The sequence below is a fragment of the Fusarium flagelliforme genome, assembly GCF_020744385.1.
Source record: "Fusarium flagelliforme strain FIESC 12 MPI-CAGE-AA-0113 chromosome Unknown B0J16scaffold_1, whole genome shotgun sequence".
Taxonomy (NCBI): domain Eukaryota; kingdom Fungi; phylum Ascomycota; class Sordariomycetes; order Hypocreales; family Nectriaceae; genus Fusarium; species Fusarium flagelliforme.
The window spans coordinates 6,851,296-6,874,174 of NW_025763503.1; the positions used below are offsets into that span (position 1 = coordinate 6,851,296).

The 22,879-nt window shown below is 48.5% G+C and overlaps 8 protein-coding genes and 1 non-coding gene across 9 annotated transcripts; 2 read left to right on the forward strand and 7 right to left on the reverse strand.

Moving 5' to 3' along the window:
• Window positions 1-4,372: 4,372 nt before the first annotated feature.
• On the reverse strand, window positions 4,373-6,355 carry B0J16DRAFT_40783 (Metallo-dependent phosphatase-like protein). The gene is made up of 3 exons (XM_046132993.1): window positions 5,783-6,355; window positions 5,655-5,715; window positions 4,373-5,593 (listed from the first exon to the last, which is right to left on the reverse strand). Exons 1-3 carry the CDS (start codon window positions 5,912-5,914, stop codon window positions 4,650-4,652), a joined length of 1,137 nt encoding a protein of 378 aa, XP_045990186.1. The 5' UTR covers window positions 5,915-6,355; the 3' UTR covers window positions 4,373-4,649.
• A 1,508-nt stretch (window positions 6,356-7,863) lies between these two features.
• B0J16DRAFT_41133 (uncharacterized protein) lies at window positions 7,864-10,342 on the forward strand. Its single transcript, XM_046133222.1, has 2 exons — window positions 7,864-8,432; window positions 8,508-10,342. The coding sequence occupies exons 1-2, from the start codon at window positions 8,337-8,339 to the stop codon at window positions 10,059-10,061; spliced, it is 1,650 nt and encodes a 549-aa protein (XP_045990187.1). The 5' UTR covers window positions 7,864-8,336; the 3' UTR covers window positions 10,062-10,342.
• A 912-nt stretch (window positions 10,343-11,254) lies between these two features.
• Window positions 11,255-13,020, forward strand: B0J16DRAFT_330578 (Phophatidylserine decarboxylase-domain-containing protein). The gene is made up of 5 exons (XM_046126481.1): window positions 11,255-11,472; window positions 11,524-11,883; window positions 11,934-12,012; window positions 12,062-12,233; window positions 12,283-13,020. Exons 1-5 carry the CDS (start codon window positions 11,417-11,419, stop codon window positions 12,954-12,956), a joined length of 1,341 nt encoding a protein of 446 aa, XP_045990188.1. The 5' UTR covers window positions 11,255-11,416; the 3' UTR covers window positions 12,957-13,020.
• Window positions 13,021-14,315, reverse strand: B0J16DRAFT_330580 (glutathione S-transferase). The gene is made up of 4 exons (XM_046126483.1): window positions 13,880-14,315; window positions 13,552-13,831; window positions 13,336-13,503; window positions 13,021-13,283 (listed from the first exon to the last, which is right to left on the reverse strand). The coding sequence occupies exons 1-4, from the start codon at window positions 14,021-14,023 to the stop codon at window positions 13,072-13,074; spliced, it is 804 nt and encodes a 267-aa protein (XP_045990189.1). The 5' UTR covers window positions 14,024-14,315; the 3' UTR covers window positions 13,021-13,071.
• A 522-nt stretch (window positions 14,316-14,837) lies between these two features.
• On the reverse strand, window positions 14,838-14,927 carry B0J16DRAFT_t31. The gene has a single exon. It is a non-coding gene; the product is annotated as a tRNA-Glu (tRNA).
• A 444-nt stretch (window positions 14,928-15,371) lies between these two features.
• Window positions 15,372-17,029, reverse strand: B0J16DRAFT_392348 (ankyrin repeat-containing domain protein; the record flags this gene model as incomplete). Its single annotated transcript, XM_046131996.1, has 1 exon — window positions 15,372-17,029. The coding sequence occupies exon 1, from the start codon at window positions 16,761-16,763 to the stop codon at window positions 15,372-15,374; it is 1,392 nt and encodes a 463-aa protein (XP_045990190.1). The 5' UTR covers window positions 16,764-17,029.
• A 318-nt stretch (window positions 17,030-17,347) lies between these two features.
• On the reverse strand, window positions 17,348-18,524 carry B0J16DRAFT_410051 (ketose-bisphosphate aldolase). The gene is made up of 3 exons (XM_046133120.1): window positions 18,372-18,524; window positions 17,942-18,321; window positions 17,348-17,892 (listed from the first exon to the last, which is right to left on the reverse strand). Exons 1-3 carry the CDS (start codon window positions 18,473-18,475, stop codon window positions 17,501-17,503), a joined length of 876 nt encoding a protein of 291 aa, XP_045990191.1. The 5' UTR covers window positions 18,476-18,524; the 3' UTR covers window positions 17,348-17,500.
• A 105-nt stretch (window positions 18,525-18,629) lies between these two features.
• B0J16DRAFT_330588 (uncharacterized protein) lies at window positions 18,630-19,303 on the reverse strand. Its single transcript, XM_046126484.1, has 2 exons — window positions 18,996-19,303; window positions 18,630-18,944 (listed from the first exon to the last, which is right to left on the reverse strand). Exons 1-2 carry the CDS (start codon window positions 19,149-19,151, stop codon window positions 18,654-18,656), a joined length of 447 nt encoding a protein of 148 aa, XP_045990192.1. The 5' UTR covers window positions 19,152-19,303; the 3' UTR covers window positions 18,630-18,653.
• Window positions 19,304-19,746: 443 nt separating this feature from the next.
• On the reverse strand, window positions 19,747-22,093 carry B0J16DRAFT_392350 (major facilitator superfamily domain-containing protein; the record flags this gene model as incomplete). Its single annotated transcript, XM_046131997.1, has 9 exons — window positions 19,747-20,293; window positions 20,342-20,395; window positions 20,450-20,515; window positions 20,575-20,932; window positions 20,980-21,179; window positions 21,227-21,402; window positions 21,459-21,708; window positions 21,757-21,890; window positions 21,941-22,093. 9 exons carry the CDS (start codon window positions 22,091-22,093, stop codon window positions 19,978-19,980), a joined length of 1,707 nt encoding a protein of 568 aa, XP_045990193.1. The 3' UTR covers window positions 19,747-19,977.
• Window positions 22,094-22,879: the final 786 nt, after the last annotated feature.

A 22,879-nucleotide genomic window follows, 5' to 3' on the forward strand; every position in this document is an offset into this window, starting at 1 on the left:
CGGGTCTGTCGTCAATTCAGGGTCCGAGTGGAGATCATCGTCCATTGAGTAGCCCGACTCCGAGGTACCGTAGCCCGACAACTCCATGAAGCTGCTGAGCTGTATGAATCAGCCCAGGAACATCCTGACACTTGAATCGGCCCAGTTAAAACATCATCAGTTCCTGGAATACAGTTCAGGCGTTCATCAAGCCCCGTGATGAGACTGCAAGCCTTGGCCTGACTGCAGGGCAATGCATCGCAGCTGGATACCTGAAGGTGCCCGCTGTACTCTGAAGTAAGCCTGACATTTCCTAAGGCTAATCATCTGAAGGTGCCCAGCGGGAGGGATGGGAGCGGAAGCGGGAGGGAGCGGGACGAAGCCCAGAGGCGGTGAGGCTGATGACTGGCGCCTTTCCTTAAATTTAGCATTGCACCGAAAGATCGTGTCTGAACCAGCTGAAAATACGTGAGGCGGTGCTGAAAGCGAATGAAGGTTTCTATTTCAGCAGTATCAACAAGGCTGAAAAAATGAACTAAATGATTACGATGATGATGGCAGTAAGCATCTTTTACAATATCACCGAGGTAAAGTGAAGCAGAATGTTACAGTGCTGAGGCAGTATAGTTGAAAGTAGAGCTGTCTCAGAGCGTCCCTTAGATTGGGCAACCAAAGTGCATAGTGCAAACAACGACATATCACTTTCCAACAGTCGACACAGTTGCCTTATCTCATCCCATTGGGCCACTAACACCTATGGGCTGACTGGCTGCTTCTCTTCATTGGGCTGAATGAGTTGGTCGTGAGGCCATCCGACAAGAATTCGAATTGGAATACAGCATCATGCCTGTTGTGAAAGTCGACAGCACAATGTACAAGTGATTTTCCCACCACGAGGACATGAGCACAGATCGTCGATCAATTACTCGGTGTGTAGAGCTCTAGGGATCGACAGCTTGAGCTGTCAGAGCTTGGTGTGTAAGCTAAACGAGCCAAGCAAGATCCAAGCTATGCCCTGGTGATGTTCCACGATACAGTATAGACAAGTGCGGTCAATTGCTTCAAGGAAGTTGCATGTAATCACTATAGCGACGAACGTCTCATGAGCTCTTTTAGCTTCAGATGCTGTTCCATGTTTCTGTTCCTTGGACCTTACTCAGCTCGCTTGATCAACCGATGCCGCTAGGCGAGCTCCAGCAAGGGACCTACTTCTCTCTCGTGCGATTCTATTCATCAGCCTAGGAGACTTGTCGACAAGCTGCAGCAGATATCCCTGGAATGAAGCTCCCATTGAACCCCTTGTGAGACGGCCGATAGTGATAGTGGGCACGCAGCTCGCAGGCCATCGCATCACGAGGCCTGCATTTCCAAGTTGCACCACGTCTCTAGACTCTCGCTTCACCCCCTGTAACCCGCTATAGGTGGATAAAATTGTGTGGTTGCTGTGGCTTTCAGGTCATTGTCCCAGGAACCTCATGATGGTAAACAATCGTCAATTACTGTACTCCGCAAGTAACCAGATATTCGGTGAAAAGAGGATTCCAAGGTTCGAGAAAGCCATGTGTTGAGTATCTCCACATTCGACGTAAAAGATACCCCCACGGCAGATGTACAGAAGCAAAGCAGAGAGCCAAGCACAAGTGGAGTGATTACCATGAAGCAAAGAGTGTCATGATGCGGATGCTACACCAGACAGACACACGAGAATTCCTGCAGAAGGCTTCTCTGTGGACTCCTCATCCGATAGGAGATGGACCTGCAGAAAGACCAAAGAGATGCAGTGGGCACAGGCTGACAAAGACCAATGAACCATAGAGGAGAGATGGGAGATGGTGGTGAGGGGCAGTCTGGTCTGTTTCTTCTGCATGACACCATCCAGGAGAAGTATCGAGTCCTATGTATGTACGTTTGATACCCAAAAGGTCGTCGTCTACTGGACTCATCACATCTCTCGCACAGGACTTCACAAATAAGCGCCTGTGTGACGGCAGAACGAACCACACATCACGTTTATCACTTGTAGAGAATTAACAATTGCTCCGATTGCTGACGAGACTTGAAGAGGAAGAGGAAAAGAGAAAAAAAGTCAGATGCTCCCCAGATCAGAGGCTCTTGTGATGGGTGGTCATCAGCGTCATGGCCCAGTACCGTTGGGCTGAAGCCAGGCCAAGACAGAGGGATAAAAGAAGGTGGGACATCTGACGCTTGATTGGATAAAAAGCAAAACTCCCCCGTCCTCGGGAAAGGGCGGGGCCGTCCAACGGGCTTCGCATCTGATCACATCTAGGATGATATCTCGACCAATCAAGTCCTTCTTCCTCGTCTCTGATTTTCTTCAAGTGAGGTCTTTTATGGGAGGAAAGATGACAAAGATACAGATCAGGCCTAAATCGTACATATGCCCGTAAGCAACTCGAGCGGAACTTTGATCTGGGCCTCCGCAACTGGCCAGGTTACAGCCGGGAGCTGAGGCAATACATAGACTACAGGACACAGGTACACAAACAAAGGGGACCAGAATCCTGGGGAAACAAGCGAACCAAAGGGGGCCACCGCCAGAACGAGCGAAGCAAGAGGAAGATCATCGACCTTCTCGCCCAGGGGGCTTTCCTCTCTGAGTAAGGAGCCAGGAAGGGAGACTTCTGTGTTAGGAATAGCAGGCGGCAGAAGATTGATAAAAGACCCCTCCTCACGAGAGCTCTCTAGCCATCTCTAGGTAAGGCCGGATTGCTTGAATCTGATCGCAGCATGTGGCTTTGAGGATCACAGGCTTGATTTACTAGGCTAGTCCTTGACCAGAAAGAAAAGACGGAGAGAAGCCAAAGTACTTTTTGCGCTTACTGAAAGCGTAGAGTGACTTAACAACACAAAACACCTGTGGCAGTAGAGTTTCTAGAAGGGTTCTCCCTCTGAGAGCTTCACTGAGCAAGGTTGATGATCAAATTCCTGTCGTTCGATACCCGCTATCAGGCACCATACCACATCATCAATCTCGCGATGGAAGCAGGTATGGACAATGACAAACAATCATCCAGTTGGATAAAAGGGTGGGCAGCATTCAAGTGTGTGGCTCTGGCACGAGCTCTTTGACGTTATTTCTCGGTCCATAGCTTGAGATGGCAGGATGGGATTCGATAGCGCGGTGCACCACGTGGGCGTGCTCTCTACCAGACGTCGAATCCTTGGATCCGGCTTTTTTACCTTACCTCTTGTATGATTCAACCTTTTTGTTCCAAGTTTTTTTGCTCTCAGTTGACGAAACATTGGGAAATGTCATATCCACCTTGTGAGCCCAAAGATGGGTGTACTTCCCTTTCCTATTGTACCTGTAGAAATCTTGGTCTTTAGGTGCTACACGCATCGATCGATACCGATACCCTTTGACGATCCCGCGATTGGCGATGCCGATGTCATTCATGACCTTGACCATGACTGACTGACCCCTCGAACGCGTTAATGGACGAGCAGGGAACAGGCCGCTTCAACCAGCGTCGGTCAAATGCCTCAAGCGCCATGTTCCTGGGAAGATCCCCGTGAGCGTTTGTCTTTTGCCGATTAATCTTTTTGCTTTTTCCCTTTTCTCCTATGTATGCATTGTCGCTAAACGCGGGGTCGTATTTTGTGAAGCGAAGCGTAATATCGTATTACAGTATCCATAGGTAGGTCGCGTTGGTTTCATGGAGGAACTGCCGTACCTGATCTAGCCTTGTATTAAAATACGCAGAAAAGGGGGACAAGCTTTGTGCTTCGCCATTCCCAAGATAGAACAGAAAAAATACAGGGACTAAGCACCGCGCTATTGGGCTGAGGGTATCACGACAAAGACTGGCGGTGAGGAGACGAGACTGGACTGGTTCAATGTTGGGTTTCCCACTCTTGCTGCGGAGCCCTCCCCGCAGGTATGAAGCAAATCCCTCGTTGTGGTTATTTGTTTGTATTGGACTGGGCAGAGATTCTGTAACTCGGGACGACGATGAACAAGGAGAAGGTTTGTTCGATCTTCATGCTATAGGCACGTGGATGTCCATCAACGGGATTCCCTTGTTTCATGTGCCAAGGAGGCGTTTCCTTTGTCCTCTTGGCGTCTCAACGGGAGGGGCTATGAGTTCATCGTAGAGCCAGAGATGCATTGGATGTGGTGTTGTAATTACGGTGAACGTTTGGCAGCATTGAACTGATTACTTCCTTGATTACTCAAGGATGGTGTTGTGAAAGTCGTGAAACCAAACTTTGCATTTGGCTCTAGGGTAGTTTACACTCCAGGACTGGGATGGATACCTACAACTACATCTTGGAGACATGATGCCAGACGTCAAGTACACCAAGATATTGATGAAGCTCAATTACTGGCTAAACTATATACTTGGAAGTACTCGAGCAGCCATTGGCACCACGTTCCTGCACTAGAATTGTAGTTCATCTTTTGGACTCGACCATGACATGCATCTGCCAATGTTGGTGCACGACGTCAAATACCACCATATTTACATCCCAATCCAGCACAATGCAGGAGGTGCGTCACAGCGTAGCAAACATATCAATAGCCTATGGCCAACTGTAAGCTCCATCAGAAGCTATCGCCTGAACTTTCTTTGAGGCCATCTTCTCTCCCAACATGGTGGTTCGTTGGGCATCAACTCGAGCCTGAGTCTAGGGTAAGCACGAGCGAATCAATGGTCATCGATATGGCCGTCCTGTTCCCAAACAGGGAGATCAAGGTCGACTACGATGGGCTTATTGAATTGCTTTCCTCCAACATGTGGATATCGACTCTTCATGATCGCCGCATTAACAACACATGTTTCTCTGCGACCCATTCTCCCAAACAGAGCTATCTGATCGCTTCGTGGCGAAGCGGGATCACCCCCTAATCCGATGGTTCCATGAGAAGCATGATTATCTGTAGGGTTAGATCCGAATGCATATGAACTCATTGCTGACTCTTTGGGGCGATAAACGTCCGTTACGTCAGAGTCTCTTGTACTTGTTCCATAGCGGCCTGGATGAGAGCCATCGTTGTCGAGTGACGGCACCTTCTTTCCTGTCAGATCTACCAGACAGGTTTTGTTATTGCCTTCTCCGGGGTCCTCCCAGCGTACGACACTCTTCTCTTGATAGGCAATGTTTCGACAACTTAGATCCCACATCACTCGCTGAGCACCTCTTCCGTCATGAATATGGCCACAGACGGCGAGCTGTGGCCTCACTCGCCAAAGCGCTTGCCTTAGAGCCTCACAGCCAGTAGCTCGTCGCTCGTCTGTTTCATCGCAATGCATTCTCGGAGGCGTATGTGTCACGACGATATCCGTATCAAGTGGTATGGACTCCCAGAGCGACGTCAGGTCTGACCAGTTGCTGGGGTTCTGAGGAGCGTCATAATAGAATGCCCACAGTCCGTGTCGCGGAGAGTATGGTGACCCGAAGACCTTGAAGTGCGTACATGGTCCCGAAGGCGATGTGAGGCGGACGTTGGCTGAGCCATGGGCGAGATACGTTATCGAAGGCGAAGAAGTGAACAGTCGTAGACACTCGTCATGAGACTGGGGGCTCTTGTTGTGAAAGTAAAGACCATGCTCGGTGTAGAACTCTGAATCTAGAGTGATATCATGGTTGCCTGGAGTTTGAAAGGCAAGTTAGACACTTCTCGACAGTCATCGAGTCTTGAAGAGCCATACCAGCGATGACAATTTTGGCCTCGAAGTCCTGCTTCTCTAACCAAGCGACTGTCTTTGCAAGCTGAAGATGTATCAGCCTCCGCCTCGTATATGGTCATTAAGAACATTTGTGAGTCAGAACTACAGACCTCAGCATGACTCCCTTGGTTGGTCAAGTCTCCTGCGTGAATGAGAACATCACCCTTGGGTAGTTTAACTTGACAGTTGTGAGTGTCCGAGATGCAGACTATTCTAGTCCTTCTCCTCATTAATGTTGTCATAATGTCGTCAAAAGCAAAGCCAATTGTGCAACGGGCGAACCCAAGGAAACGGTTGACTTGGAGTAAACTTGAGGAACCGAAAGTGTAATCACTACTAGCGTTGATCTTCGGTGGAGTTATTGTCTAAGACACTTGCTCTTCTTTTCAGAATACGGAAATCAAGTTCATGTCAAGTGGTCGAGTTGGTTTCTTTTTCCTCTGCAAGGGAGACTCTCGGGGCATCTGTCAGACGGGAGTAACCGTTGAAGCACGTTTCGAGGGCGTCTTTTACTTGATTCTCGTCCTTATGAGGCTCTCGCTTAAACCCGTAATGCGACGCGAGAGTGATGTGCAGGCTGCAGATATGGTGGATCGAGCCTATCGATGATATGCTGCTGAGACCACCAAAGGTTCATGTGATAATTCTAGAAGATAATATCAACATCAACAGAACGCCCAAATGTAGCAGAGAACTCAAAGATCAAGGGATACTCGGATAAGAATGCTACGTAATTTAAGCATGACGGAGGTTGCAAGAGTGAACCGAGATGCTGGAGAAACAAGTGCCGTTGGAATCTGTGGGACCGTTTCACGGACACAATACAGTGCACAGACAGTGCGCCGCTAATTCGAGCGCTAGAAGGACCCTAAATGGCAACCTCTTCACGCTCTATGGTGGCCAAGTTTCTTCCCGCTTTTGCTTGTTTCTTGGTCTGTGAATGACTTCATTAAAGAAAGCCTCATGCAAGTTTGCTCTCCAAAGAGTGTCTGTCTGTTTGTTTGGGCCCCCTTTCCCATATAACTAAATGTGTGATTTCTCGTTTAGTTGACCCCTGTTGACGTGCAATTCAACAGTGTTGCATAAACCAAGGCGATGATGAATTATAATATGTCCCCTGTCGCTCAACACAGGGGCCAGCTGATTGACAGTCCATTCCCAGCGCAACGGTCCAGCCTTTTTGGAGGGAATCTAATCTCGGTATCATCCATTTGAGTTAAAGCACGCCGTTTTTCTGCCTATAGCAGGTCAGTTAGTGATTAAAAAAAAAAGACAAACAAAGCATTGATCAAAGGACTTGACATCTATCACTTTCTGTCTCTCTAGCGCATGAAGCGCTGACGTTGCCAGAATATTTCCGTATGGGGTATACCTTGCTTTGACCAAGAAAAGAAAAAGGAATCCTCACTGACGAAACGACTTACGAAAAAAAGCAACGAAATTTCAGGTAAAGACGTGGACGTCCACCGTCGGGTTCCTTCATCAAATTGGCCCGTTGCTTTTTACCCCTGTTCAGTGGCTTCTTGACCCTGGCGCGGCTTATTCTCATCAGGGGAAACCATGAATATTCCCCTTCCACTCGCTGGCTTGCAGTTATCTGTGCGTCGACAGCATGATCCATTCCATTCTTTTTGTTGCTGCCCATCGAGCAATTAGAATGAAACAAACGGCGCCGGCAGCTAAGGGGGACCGCCTTTGGAGTTAGGGTCTTTCAATTAACTGGCCTTCAATCAATGCTCCGGCTTGCGGCCTTTGGTCATTGTACATGAAGCGTGGCGCAATCATGGATTCTAGTTTGGTTTCTTCCAACCATTGGCTGAAAGCTTTAGCCACGAGATACCCGATCAGATCCATCAACCACACCGCTGATGCGTACTATGAATGGTAGTGCAGAATGGACACTATCTGTCAGGTGCAAAACAAGCGACAAGCTCTAAACCTGCCTAGTACAGAATGTCTCTCCATCATCACAAATTTCATATCCCATCTCAAGCCACTTGACTGTTCCTTTGACAATCCCTGCCTCTTCTCTGCTGTATTTCCGTCTGTGTCCACTTAGAGCTCGCTGAGTCCGTACAGGGGGCTTTCCAGGGGATCTAGCCCGCCCGGGTGAGGGGCCGTGCAGTGGTTGTACCTAGTGGCAGCGCCGTTCAGGTGCCATTTATTTGCACACCAACACAGTGTAAACTCTGCCGCAGACCAGCCCCCTCATGGGAATTCTCTCGTCTCGCCTCATCTTCTGTCCTACCTTCTCTTCTCTCTGCACAGCTCTCTCGGAGCCCGACGCGCCTCGATTTACCAAAGAATGATATCTTAGAGACGACGATATCTTTCAACGTATCGCTGGCCGTCGATAGTCTCTTTTCAACATTCTACTCCATTAAACTAAAAGTTATCACTTCTTCTTACGATCTCTCTCCACCCCTTAACTTCTTGCCGGATCCCCTCGTTAGCCGCCTCGATCAACCTTCGCACTACCGATTGCGTCCTACAAACACCACCTTTACTTTAGCTAACAGCTACTACTCCGAAATCTTGCGGCCTTGATCACGATATCGCTCTCTTTCCGTCTTAACAAACATCGAAACACATACCTTTCTTTTACCGCCTTGCGCGCCGCCAAGTCATTCCTAGGAGGTCGCGGGCGCCATCTACAAGGCGACAATGGCTCCAGCCCCGACCTCGACCGAGAATATAACCCCGCCGCGTAGCAGTCATGGGCAGAGGGATTCATGGGGATACAACTTGTCCCAGAAGGAGGTATGAAGCTCTGCGTCTTAAGATGCCGTCTACAGCGATCGAGGTTGCAGGGGTTAGTTGCTGACGATTGGCTAGGACTTTGATAACGATATGAATGCTGTGACCAGTCACGACTTCTCTCAGAGGAACCATTTCTCTACCCAAAATGGCAACTCCAACTCTTACCACTCCGGAATGGACCGAGTAGGTCGCAAAGTAAATTCCCACGACAATCTTTCGAGTGCAAAGCTTCACAACTCCGTTGACGGAGCCGGAGCTCGTCATATCACTGAGTCCAAGACAAGCCCGGCCTTGAACGGCGGCTCCTGGGAACAAACATATGGCCCTGATGAGGGTGAAGACGAATACAGTCGCAATGCTGTGCCTATCGATCAACCACCTGTCGACGAGGGCTCCAAATGGATTCACCGTGACAAATTGGCAAGGATAGAAAACGAAGAGCTTCAAGCTGCCGGTATCTATATGCCAAGAGCTCGTAACCAAAGTAAACAACGACGAGGCGACCGAGACCGAAGCCGCAGTGCTATGCGTCGGGGAACAGATGCATCTGAGACTCGATCTCGCAAGAACTCAACAGCCGTCGATGCGCGAAGTCCCGAGACTACAGGCGAAGCTTGGGATTTGAGAACTCCAGAAGAGATTGCTGAGGAAGAAAGCAATGCTTACTTTCATCCAAACAACCATAAAGGAGGCTCTCGCATTCCGGTTGCCAAGGTTAGTCCAGTGCCCATCAGTATTGATCGTTTTGAGCGAGCATCCATTGCTACGAGAAAGACGAGCTCGAGCCCCGAAGATGAACGGACTTTGACAAATGAAAAGGCTCGACCTGGAAGCGCACATATGATGAAGGGATCCGATGCCATGTCGATCAATAGCAACTTCAACAGTAGCTTGCCCGCACCAAAGCGAGCGGCTACCGAGAACCCCTCGCCCAAGAAGAACGCGAACGGCCCACGCAAAACATCTGGTCCTTCGAAGACAGGCACGACCGGAACCGCTAGGCCAAAGACGAGATCTGGTTCTATAGGAAATAGCATCTCTACTACACGACCTTCGACTCGATCTGGCGAGTTGTCTGCGGCGACTAAGGCTCCCGAAGGTGACCCTCCATGGATGATTAACTCTTATAAACCTGATCCACGACTCCCTCCTGACCAACAACTCTTACCCACGGTGGCGCGCCGCCTACAGCAAGAGAAGTGGGAGAAGGAGGGTAAGTTCGGCGACGTCTACGATAAGGACTTTCGGCCGCTCAACGACAACGCTTTGGGCAAAGAACATCGCGACCACGCCGATAGATCTGAAGAGGAGAACGAGCGGAAAGAAGATGGAAACGCACCAGAGGGCGAATGGCCGCTCAAGCTGGAGCCTGTCAGGAGCCCAACACTACGTGCTGGAGGTTACTCCACGATGCCCAAGATCTCGGACAAGCCTCTTACCAGTCCTCTTCCGAGCCCAAGGACACCTCTTTCCCCCAACGCACCTATTTCGCCCAATGCGCCGGCTTCGGAACAACCGAAAGAAGAGCAATCTACTGAGCCTCCTGTGCAAGAACCTCAGCGTCCTCAACGCCAACAACCTGCGGACGACGATAGCAAGGGAGGCTGCGGATGCTGCGTGGTCATGTAAGCCTCTTACACACCAAATTGTCGATCGAACCACGATACCGAAACACACACTCCTTACCGCACGTGCCTGACAACACCTTACGACGTAACGAATTTCTTTTTCGAATTGTTTACATTCAGCCACTGTGTTACACCATATCATACCAAACCAGTCTGCCATCTGGTTAGCGACGCAAATTTCATTCCCTTTGTTCTACTTTTTCAGCGATTCGTTCCGCCCCATCCGAACAAAAGATAGCGACCTTGTCACAACGACACATCCGATATAGGAAAGTTCATGCATTCACCGACGTGACGGGCTCATTCGGTGAGCTGCCCGAGTCTCTGGTGAAGCAAGGGCACACATGTCTTTCCTGGAGTCCTTCATTACATGTATTTAATTTCAGGCGTTCGAGCTTCCTGCTTTGTCTTTTGGTAACTGATTACCGTTTTGTCGTTGAAACGGTGTTTCTTGCTATATTCTTGCCCATGGAGAAGGAGTACAAATGGGGCGGATTGATAGAAGGCGGCTTTTTGATGGTGAAATTCTACAGACTTTGAGTGAAAGTCTGAAGATGCTGGCATGTGGGTTAGTTCTACTCACCAAGATGCATCTTGTTACTGGGGAGATTTTTGGAGATTGAGAGTCGAAGAGGATGAATTAAAAAAGATTAAATATTATGAAATGTCCTCCTGCATCGTGATTATGCTATTCTTACAATTGTGTTGTAGTGCATCAAGGGCTTGTCACATCTGTAGTGGTGATCTGCAGATATCCAATGTCAATCTCGATAGCTCGAAACCATAACAAGAACTCAATTGGCAAGCATTCTAGAACTGAAATGTTGAGTAATACCAAGATCTAGTACTATGAACTGTAATTGTCATGAAGTTTGAACCCCAAAATAGATCAAGATCTTTTGGAGAAGCCCAGACTTGGAAGAAACGCCAGCAACGTCATCATGATTTTTTAATTGGTCTTGCTAGTTCGGGAGATCGGCACAATCATCGACAAAGCAATGCGCCTTGCATTCTTGGGGGAAAAGGTAACAAGAAATTATCAGGGAATTGATTGAATACGGATAACGGCACTTTATAAACGGGTACTTCGGAGAGGGGTTAGCACGGTAATGCCCGGGGGTGGAGTTGGGAGCTTCAGCTGCTTGTAAGTCTGAAGGGGGGGTTTACATCATCGAGATTTAGCTGACGTATTACTGACTAGTAAGTGAAGTGATTGAGCTTGAAGACGGAGCACGGAGAGGAGGAGTCCTATATAGAACCCTTGGCTTGGCAATTGAAGCTGGGCTGATCTCAACTTGTTCTTCAGTATCATACGCAGTCAAGAACATATTCAGTAAAGACACAACAGCAGCAAACATGGTTCATCAACACGGCGACCACCACAAAATCCCCTCCAAGCACCGCATTCACAAGTGAGATTCACTTTCTACTTGTCTCTGGTATAGCTAACTCAATTCTTTCAGGCCTGGTGCATGGCTTCCCGCCGACCACCGCGTGCACAAAGAGTACATGCGTCGGGTGACAAAACACGCTGATGAGAACCCCAAAGAGCTTGTCCCCGTCCTTAGAGAATTCAAGGAATTCATTGAGACGACACCCCGTATATACATGTACTTTGTACAGATGTTTGAAGAGATCCCCCAGAAGCATCCCTACGAAAATGATCCTACGGGGACGCCGCAGCTGCGCGACTATGAGCACATGCTGCAGGTGCTGAACCATATCTTTAGCACGGCTCCTGAGTGGACGGATGCGGCGGAGAGTGTGGGCATGGTTGGTGTGCCGCTTTGTGCCATCTTTGATTACCCTATGGGAACACCCAGGTGAGTTTTCACTGAGATGGGAACTGTGTGGGTGAGACTGATGAGTGTAGTGGTTATGCGGCTTTCTTGGATCCTGATGTGAACCGAATGCTGAAGAAGGTCCTCAATTATTGGGGCAGATATCTTCAGGTATGTTATCTATGTAGGAAGGCTGGAGAATTGAACTAATTCTGTACAGACGCCTGACTCGGCAAAGGTCCTGGGAGATCACAAGGAGGGCTGGTTTGGCCCGACTGGTCTTCACGATCTTGTCGAAGTTGCCAACAAGCCCCTAGGCACGGATATGAAGTTCGAAGACATGTTTGAGTGTGATGCTTCAGCTCAATACTATGGCTACAAGTCATGGGACGGTAAGATATCACTTTGCCGACACAGCTCTTTCACCTACTAACTGATTAGACTTCTTCACCCGTAAGGTCCGCGACAGTGCTCGCCCCGTAGCATCGCCCGATGACGATCTAGTCATCGCCAACTGCTGTGAATCGCGCGTTTACAACATCGAGCACGACGTTAAGCTCCGAGACCGATTCTTCGCCAAGGGTCAACCCTACTCTATCCTCGATATGCTCGCTCACGACCCTCTTGCCGAGAAGTTCGCCGGCGGCACCATCTACCAGGCCTTCCTTTCCGCTCTGTCCTACCATCGTTGGCACACTCCCGTCTCTGGCAAGATCGTGCGTGCTTTTGTACAGGACGGTACTTACTTTAGTGAGCCTCTCTTTGAGGGTGTGGGAGAGCCTGGCTCGACCGAGATTTCATCGGCTGGTTTGTCACAAAGTCAAGGGTACCTGAGTGCGTTGGCCACGAGAGCGATCATTATTATCGAAGCCGATGAGCCCGCCATTGGACTGCTGGCGTTTGTCGGTATTGGTATGGATGAAGTGAGCACATGTGAGATTACGGTTAAGGAGGGCGACCATGTCAAGAAGGGGCAGGAGACAGGTATGTTCCACTTCGGAGGCTCGACACATTGTGTTATCTTCCGAAAGGGAGTCAAGGTTGAGGGCTTCCCCGAGGTTGGAAGAGAGGAGAACGTTCCTGTGCGAAGCAAGCTGGCTGTTGTCAAGAAGTAATGAGTCAGCGATGATTACGTACAGTCAAGCACTCGGCATATGTGTCATCTATGAATTAAGAAGTTTGTATGTATTATTGTTTGAGTAATTATTCGACTTTCATGTTCTCGTTAATTCATTTCTTGGCATCATCCTTCATACCGGCCTGCACCCACTTCTTGGCTCCAGAGGCCTTCTCCTCGAGCTCCTCCTCGGAGAGCTTGTTCATCTCAAAGGCACCATGAGGGGTAGGAACATGGCGACCGGCCTCGAATCCAGGTCGCTCAAGCAGCTTGTAGAGCCACTTCTCCAGGTTGGGGAACTCGGAGAGGTCGACACCAGCCCACTCTGTCAGGGTGTGTTAGTATGTGAAATGCGATGAGAGAAGAGAGAGACTTACTGGCACTGGCGACCCAGCCCCAGATGGAGATATCGGCAATGGTCACCTTGCCGCCGACGATGTAGCCAGATGGTTGCTCGGCGAGATGAGTGTCGAGAGTGCGGTACAGACGGCGGGTCTCGTTGGTGTAGCGGTTGATGCCGTACTCAATCTTCTCAGGAGCGTAGCCTGAGCACTGTCAGCATTCGATACGTGAATGGAGACAATGATACATACGCTTGAAGTGGTTGGCCTGTCCCTGCATGGGACCAAGACCACCCATCTGCCACATCAACCAGCTAGTCATCTCCCAATGCTCAGCAGAGTCATAGGGGAAAGAAAGCTTGTGATCCTTGTCATAGCGATCAACGAGGTACTGCAGCATAGCACCGCTCTCAAAGACACGGATCTGCTTGCCGTCGAGGGTATCAGTGAGAGCAGGAATGCGACCGTTGGGGTTGATCTTGAGGAACCATTCTTCCTTTTGCTCATTCTCGGTCATCTTGATGGCGTGGACCTGGGGTTATTAGACACTGGTTGTGTTGGTGCAAGACAGATGGTTTACCTTGTACTCGAGGTTGAGCTCCTCGAGCAGAATGGAAGGCTTGATGCCATTGGGAGTGTTGGTGGTGTAGAGGGTGATGTCGGTCTTGATCTTTTGAGCCATGTTGAAGAATTGTTTGCCTAGCTGGGCAATGCGCGTTGTCATTAATGTAGTGGTAAGTGAGTGAGGTGAGTTTCGAAGGGGGAATGATGAGAGCTTTATAAGAATGGATAGAAGATCTTAACCTCTACTAAGGCAATGTGCATATGCAAGTTATAGTGAGGGGGTCACTTGTCTGGGGGAATGAAATGGACTGGATCGATTATTCATAAGGTGCCCGATTTAGATTTCTAATCCGAGGTCCTGGAGGGTGGAGGAGCTGAACCCACATCCACAATTGGACCAAGGCCAAGGTAACTCAATTGCGCGATTGTTACAGCAATCTTTGTAATCAACCCGTCTCCGAATGCCCCATGGAGACAATTCTTACGCCCAACGATGTATGTCTTTCTTGCGATATGACATGTTCATGTGCTTCTTGATTATTGTTGATGATCTGATATTGCCCTTCCTGGCAATTATACAATCAGAGTCAGCACTTTGAATGACCCAGGATCGTTGATGTCATCCCGCTACTGACAGCACAATTGCCGAATAATGGTGAAAGCTTTATCGATAAGTGATTCCCCAGTTCTTCGGTCCTTCCTTCTACCGTCCGTCACTCTTCTCAAATCTCCTCGATTCCTCCGCCCCGAGTAACTTGTCGGCCCCACTTCCGGATCCGAATTTCACTCCGGATGTAGTCGAAGAGCTTACATATGTACAAGCTATTCGTTTTGCCATTGAGTCCAGATGTTCTAAGTAGGCAAACAAGGCAGGAGAGAGGGCCTGCTTGTAGTTCTGTTTATCAAGTTGGAGGGAGGCATTCATTGACTGGCAAAAAGGTAGATAGATAAGTGCTTGAGGTAGCAAAAGGAAACTCCGGTACAGGGAATCGAACCCTGGGCTCCGCGGTACTGATCTCTCAGGTTATGAGAGCGCGAAATGTTAGCCACTACACCATACCGGACTTAGCATCCATGTTAGGCCGTTGTTGCAAGGGTCTCAGAAAAGTAAGACTATACTGGCCGGAACATTCGAATGGCATCCCTCGCGTGTTGTTCATAATGTTCTGTTGTCTTTACCGATCTCTCCATGTATGTGTGCTAGGGTTGCTTCTCATGTAACTTTGGGATATAAAGAGCTTCTTCATGCAGCAAGTTTTATTATTGAGGTCTCGAATGCCAAGTTAAAATAAAGTGTCAGCAAAGCGCCATTATTGCTGTCAACACAGAGCATGAGGCAGTATATCCTACAGTTTGTATAATTAGACCAGGTATTAAAATGAGGGAAGCATTGTATTATGTAGATGTTACCTGCGTCAATAGAGGCGCATAGAGGTTAAGGCGTCACGACCCCTTTCTCTTCAAGTGGTCGCTAAATACTGCCACATCGGTTCTTGGCCGGGTAAGACTCAAGGTCTTCCCTGCCAGTAAGTCGCCCACCGTGAGTTTGAGTAATCTTTCATAGGTGGGGGAACCGAGTCTATCCGATGGACCAGTTTATAGAAATGGAGATACATCAAGTGTACCCCTTCATCATCTATCGCGTTGTTTATCAAGTTCAAGTTGCGTTGAGGAATGGTGAGACCTCTAGCCTGGACTTCATGAATGGCTAGCCTTATTTCCTCAGGAATGAGATCATACGGTGCAAGGAAGCGAGGGAGCCCAGAACCATGTCGGATCAACTCTGCCACAGATGTATAGCATCGGGTAATCGCTGCCTCGTCAACGGGCAGTAAGCCGAAAATGTCTGGAATATTTGACAGACAGCCATGTGACACGAGTAACTTTATAATTTGACAATTCGTATGCACATCCTCTCCTTCCCTGGCGTAGTCGAGGCTGTGGAGCGCTCCTGCCTGGCAGCCATCACGTATGGTGTTGATGGTGCTGGCGACTCCGGAGATACTCAACAGGATGTCGACGAGACTGAGATCACAGTACGACACGGCTTGATGTAAAGCATGGATACGAGTGCCTATGTGGGTGTCAAGGCTCGCCCCCCTCTCGATCAGTAATATCACCGTGCGCAAGTCTCCTCCTTCAATGGCGAAGTAGAGGGGGTTCGCTCCGTGTTCCAAGGCCCGGACTGCGACAGCTCTATCGACACCACGCAGCAATTTGTGGCCTGCGCTGACGTTTTGCCTTACGAGATAGCAGCAGATGTTCGTAGGGTATGAGTAAGCCACCTGATCTTGATCGATGTAACGGCGTATATCAAGTTTTAGCCCAGCATCAACACGGACGCGGTGGTCGATGTCGGCGCCACGATCCAGCAGCAGAGTCACAACGTCAATGTGGCCGTAATAAGCAGCCCAGTGAAGAGCAGTGAATTGGTCGCTTAGGTCCCAAGGACACCATGTTCGAATCGAGATCTCCTTGGCTCGACCGGTTGCAGGGAATCCATAGTTGCTACCACGGACACGGACAACAAAACCCTGGGTAGTGTCGCCCATATGGATATCGGCGCCGGCATCAAGAGATCGCACGACGCCAGCTACACTCCCCTTGATTGTTGACCTCAGTAGCGCAGCGGATCTATTATGCCGCACATCCTTGTGATAGATCCCCTTAGTAAGGCATGCATAGAGGCCTTTGCATGTCGCAGCCAGGCTAAGTGCATCCTGGTACGCCTGCAGAGGGTTGAACATAGGTTCGGGCTCTTCATCAGGGTCCCATGACCACTTCATGGGGTGGCAACGATCATTTTTCATCTCGAGCATAGCGTCGACGATGCAAAGAAGAACGTCCCGTGGCAGTTCCGTCAGTGACAGTTTCGGAGAGGGAGTAACATTTCTATCCATCCTGGAGGTTCGATAAAAGTCTTGATGTCAAGACAAAAGCTGCCGCAAAGATTAGTACCAGTCATTCAGGGGTGTGCTGGTTGAGCTGGTAGAAAGGACTTTGATGAAAGAGAATTGATACCTACTTGGTATGATATAAGAGTGAGTTGTATTCGTAGAACTCGATGTGTTTATCTTTGTACTGCGAAGGGGACCGTTCGAAGGTAGGATCGTAAAAGATATATTTCTCTGACCGCCGACGATTTGAACGATGGATTTGTGAACAGTCTCTATGAGGTATGTTCCTGCCTTTGTATAGAAGAAAATGTATGATGAATTGGAGTAGGTTTCGTGAATGCGCTCGAGATATATCTTAAGGTTGAGCAGGCACAAGACGGGAATGAGGATTTTAAGAAGATTGCTACTGGATTGCGATAGCACTGAGATGTACTACACCTTACCTAAGAATCTACTGGGTATTATTTCCAGTGTATAACTACTACATACAGGAAGATATACCCAGTGTACCAGAGTTCGATCTTGTGGACCCTTGCGGTCTTAATAATAGATAGAGTTCTAACGGGACAGTTTAAAGACGAGGTGGGCAACAGAAGAGCTGTTGTCTAAGGTTTAGGCTATACAAATAAAGCAGTCCAAGTGCTAGTCTAAGCTGGCATAAAGAGACCAAATCTTTTCGTCTCTAATGCTTGAGGCGGCCGATTCTTCTGACTCTCTGACGGCGACGAAGCCACGACGCCCTATGCCTTGCCGCTACTGCGACAAATATCCATCCACCTCTCTACTTCAGCCTGCAACACTTCGATCCCTTCATCAGTACGTTGCATCAAAGGCAGATGGGCGTTCTCTCTCTGATGAACATGCCACACTTGGAGGAGTAACTTGTTGACATTGAGTTTTACAGCGCCAGCCGCGATGCAATCTCGCATAATCCCTGGTGTGAAGTCATTTGTGCCGTGAAGTGCCAGTTGCGCTCGTCCCTTGATCTGTTTACTGATAGCTGACAGTCTGTTAAAGTCGATATCGGGTCCCTTGGGACCGTAGTCACCGTGAATGTTACCGACGCTTGGGGCAAGAATGTCGATGTCTGCTTTGAGAAAGTCCTCCACCTCTTCAGGCGTTGTGAGAAGAGCTACAGCTTGTCAGAAACTATATTGGAAAGAGTTTTGAGGAATATGAACCTTCGAGGTCACCAGTGTCTGCGATGCCATCTTCACCACCGTTGATGCGACCGCACTCTGCCTCAACAGCTTTCTCATTGTCGTGACACCATTTGGTGAGGTCTTTAGTCCTAGCGAGGTTCTCTTCATGCTCATGGTGACTCATATCGACCATGATAGAGTCAAAAGGGAGTGTACACGCCACCTCTTCGATCTGGACAGGGTCTTGTGCGTGGTCCAGGTGAAGGGCGAGTGGGACTGTGGCAGACTCGATGGCTGCTGATGCTGCCCATGCCAACGTGGGGAGCTGCTTCAGAGTGGAAGGGAACAGCAGTAAAATGAGAGGTGAGCGCTTAGACTCAGCTGCTCTGACCATGGCTGTCAGATGTTCAATGTTGTAACTGTTATCGATGGTCAGCGGTCATGTAGATAGCTTCATTTAAGGACTAACCATATCGCTGCCAACACTCCATAATTGCCCTCTTCGGCATCCCGCAAGATGCTAAGAGTTCTGTTATGGTTGAAAGATTTGCTTGTTGGCATATGGCGAGGCATAGTTATTTGGATGGTTAGATTGGCATATATCCATTGACAGTGTTGCAAGGTATTGGGGTGGAGTGATGAGATGGACCACTCAAAGGGAGATTTCGTAAGCACCTAATGAGGTAATCGGAACCACCAGTTACATGGTCGGCTGGAAATACACGACTGCATACAAGAAGAGTCCTTGACATCAAGAACAATTGGCGTCAGCCTTATGCGACAAGTCGCACAGCATATCTCCATGTTCAACCTGGCGCAATATGCCGTGGATACTAACACCCTCCCGAAGCAGACGGAGGATGAGGCCTGCTTCTTCCTGGCTCCTTGACTGCAGCAGCTCGATAATCTTTCGATTCGGTTCCTGTTCCGTTTCTAGGTGCCTCACTCGCCGTCGTAGCTCTTGATCTTTTATGGGTATAGCGTAGGTACATGCCACATTGCTTTGAAGGCAGCCTGCGCATCGAGGTCTACTCCCGTTACACTACACTGGCAGTCAGATATAGTACGTCATTGACAAGTATGAGGTTCGTACTCGAACTTTTCGCTTTCGACAAGAATCGCAGGCTACTGAGACGCCGATTCGGGGTTGGCGAGGAAGAATGGCTCGACGAGGAGGAGGAGGTATTGGGTGTTGGGCTGGAGGAGCGGGGAGAAGAGGACGGTTACAACTTGAGTCTGAACTAGACATTGTTCAAAAGACTGTACAATAAATGTGGTAAAATTGAGATGAAGATTGGTACCTTAAAAGGTCTTCCCATGACAGGAGACCGCGAGAAACTCCAACGTAAGGGAAAGCAAGGGAGTTTTGACCTATTTCTCAACAAACGAGGTCCATGGAACGAACGACTGAGCCAGGTCCCTGTTATGCAAGTCTACTGAAACCGTCTAACCTAACCCAGCTGAACTTCACGGCTTGGCCTCCGGTGTATCTGATTGGCTCATTTCTAATTCCTCAAATGATCGTCATAGTAGTGGCATCTACAGACCGTTATACCGGGTCCATGGCCATAATGAGCGAAGGATTTAAAGGATATTCTAGAGTCTAAACCGCATGTGAAACCACGGGCCAAGTACTGTACCTACCTACTGCCAATAGCTGCCGTCGGCATAGACCCTCCAGTGATAGCTTGTCTTCAACACACCATCAGAATACGGGCCACGGCTGTCACGGCGGGCGGTACTGTACTTATGCGGTCAAGCATTCTTCAATAAATTGATACAGTACCCGTTCAGGTTTCTTGGATCGACGGAGAATACCCGAGACAGTCTGGGTGCTGATGGCCCTGCCATGGATCTAGTGTCTTGGGAGCACCTCAATATATCCCGCCTTTTTGCTACAAGATAACCTACAATCGCGTCACTATGTTGATGTAAGCTGCAAATAATATCTAAATCGTCATTAATAGCGCACACTGACCGTTTCTCACCCCTGAAGCAAGATATCTAAAGCCCACGATTCCCTGTCTTCAACACCAAAAAGCACGCATATCTAGCGTCATAGCCTTTTTATCCCTCTAACTCATGTCTTTCGTCTTCTTTTCCTCATACCTTCTGCGGCCTTCTTCTTTCAGCTTCGAGTCATCAGGTCGAGTAAGATTGACCTGCGGCATAAGCAGATATGCAAAAACGAATGCAAGACTGGCTACGCCCGCGCCAATCAGGAAGATTATGCGGAATCCTTGTCTGTAAGCTGGGATGAGAACTGATCGAATTCTTGCTGCTTCTTCTGGCGAGACTAAGTCGAGAAAGGTTTGTGGATTGCCTAGTAGAGTCTTGGTCTCGTGGTCTCTTAGGTCTAAGGATGATAGTGAACCGGCCAGGACGTTGTTCCTAGATTAGTTAGTTGACGAACGTCACTAGAGGGCATTCACAACATACAAGACTGTGCCGCACACCGCAAGGCCTAATGTTGCTCCCAAGTTTCTCACAAAACTGTCACATATCATTAATATTCGCTATTCAATATGTTTAATATAAGTCACTTACTTGCGAAATGACGTGACAACTGCCATATCACGTCTCTCAACACCAGCTTGCGTAGCAATGAGCGCACTATCATCTTATCAGCTCCTCTTGATCTCATTCAAACATCACAAAGCTTCGCTACTCACGGTTGCAACGTATTTCCTACCCCAACACCAATGAGTACTGAGTATCCGATCTGTTTGCCTACGCCAGTATTCTCATCCAGGGTTGACATCAGGCCAAGACCTACGGCCCAGCAAAGCCAGCCGAAGAGGATACACTCGCGGTAGCGGCCGACCCAATGTACTATGAGGCCTGAGAGGGTGCTGCTGGCAGTTTGAAGCAGCGTGATTGGGAGGACCATTGCTCCAGCTTTGGTGGCTGAGTAGCCGTAGACGAGTTGGTAGAACGACGGTATGTAGTAGACTTGCATAACGAAGTTCCAGCCGTTGATGGCCATGGTTAAACATGCGCCGTTGACGATCTTTGACGTGAATATGTGCACTTATATCGGTCAGAAGATAAAGCGCAATGCGATTAGAGGTGCTTACACGGTATCAAAGGGTATTTGGGACCCTTCCACTGCCAGAGCACGAAAGCAACAGATGCTGCTGTACCTACCACCAGGGTCGCAATGACTTGATCAGAGTTCCAAGCATAGTCCTTTCCTCCCCAAGTCAGTCCCAGAATGACCACAGTCATACCGGCTAGGGCGAGGAATATGCCTAAGAAGTCCACGGCCTTGAGCTTCCTGTTTCCTTGTCAGTCGGGTTTCATCGCATTCACTGGGCCACTCACAACTTCCAGTCCCCTTCCACATTCTTCAATGGCATGAAGAATAGGACACACAAAGTCGTCAGAAGCGTCAAAGGAAGCTGCATTCTAAAGATCCATCGCCATGAGTCTTCCGAGCTTGATGAGAGTGCACCTCCTATCACAGGCCCTATTCCATTTGCGATAGCGACCACAGCACCCTGGTAGCAAATCTCATCAGCCATTGGACTTCAATCACAGAGTCAAAGATACTCACCAAAATGCCCTGGTACTTTCCTCTTTCTCTCAAAGGAACCACATCACTAACTATCAGTTGCGCAACAGTCATGAGTCCACCTCCTCCGATACCAGTAAAAGCACGAAAGATAGTGAGTTGCAGCACAGACTGTGCAAGAGAAGAGGCGAGTGATCCAATGAAGAATATTGTAAGGCCCATGAGAAGGATGATCTTGCGAGACCAAATGTCTGATAGTCTCCCATACATGAGTTGTCCGACGGTCGAAGTTCTACAGTCTGTTAAGGCTTTATTCGAATATTATCAGGGGAAAACTCACATAAAATATCCGCTTGCTATCCATGAGACTTGAGCCGTTGAACCGAGGGCATTTCCAATAATGTATAGACTGGTTGCCAGCATGGTCTGGTCCATCAATGCTAACAAGTCGACACTTGCACATGCTAGGAATATCTATCGAAGATGTCAGCCCTAAGCTTCTTTTATGGCTACTCATAACGTACGGTGATAATGGCTCTTTTGGGGACATAATTCGTCTGGTCGTTGAACTGGTGAGTCTTGCCATTCTCAGATCCTCCATCGACAACGATGGTATTCGTCGAGCCAAGATCACGGCCCATGACCACATTGGGGTCTGCGGCACGACTGTCAGCCATTGTTCCTCGTGGTCTAAGGTACACCTTTGGGACTGTCAATGGGGACGGTTGATCTGTCTGCAGTTGAACTCTTTTAACCTAGCCCCAGAGTTCCAAAAGACCTTGATTGATGCCAGGGCTCTTGTGTCTACATAGGTTGCTGTTGCAGTCCTCTTTTTCAAATTACATACCTGAGGGATCGACAAGTATGATGAGAACCTGTTTGGATAGTTCAAATTTCCCCATGCATACCGCTTTGACTCTTGGGCAACTGCCGTTCTCTGCAAAAAGACAAGTAACTACCTTTATGGACTACGTTTCAGGAAATTTGACAGAATTCTAGATCACGATCTAGTCAATTTGATGGAGAAGAAATTACAATGTCTGTCGATCTTTAACGTTGTAATAAAGTTTTAAGCATCAACATTTAAGTTATCAAGAAGCACTTTAAATCAGCCACCAAGTACATCGCAAGTTGATTTACGAGGTACAAACGTCCCTGATGACTACGGTCTTAACTGTATAAAATCAAATCTTGTGAGATACTGCAACTGACTAGAGAGTGACAAGTGCTAGATGGCTAATGCATTTTCCATGACGCGAGGGATCATCAAGGTTCTTCCATAAGTTATTAATTGGATCCGAATTTGTATGACTCCCTAGGAGATCTGCACTGCAAATCGCCTTAAGTAAAAACTATCAGGGTCCTTGGCAGGGGCTGGTAAGCTAGACAAAATCGAGCTTGCATGAGTGACACACATAGTTGCAAATCATGTGTATTTAGAGTGGGTTAAAATACAATGTTAT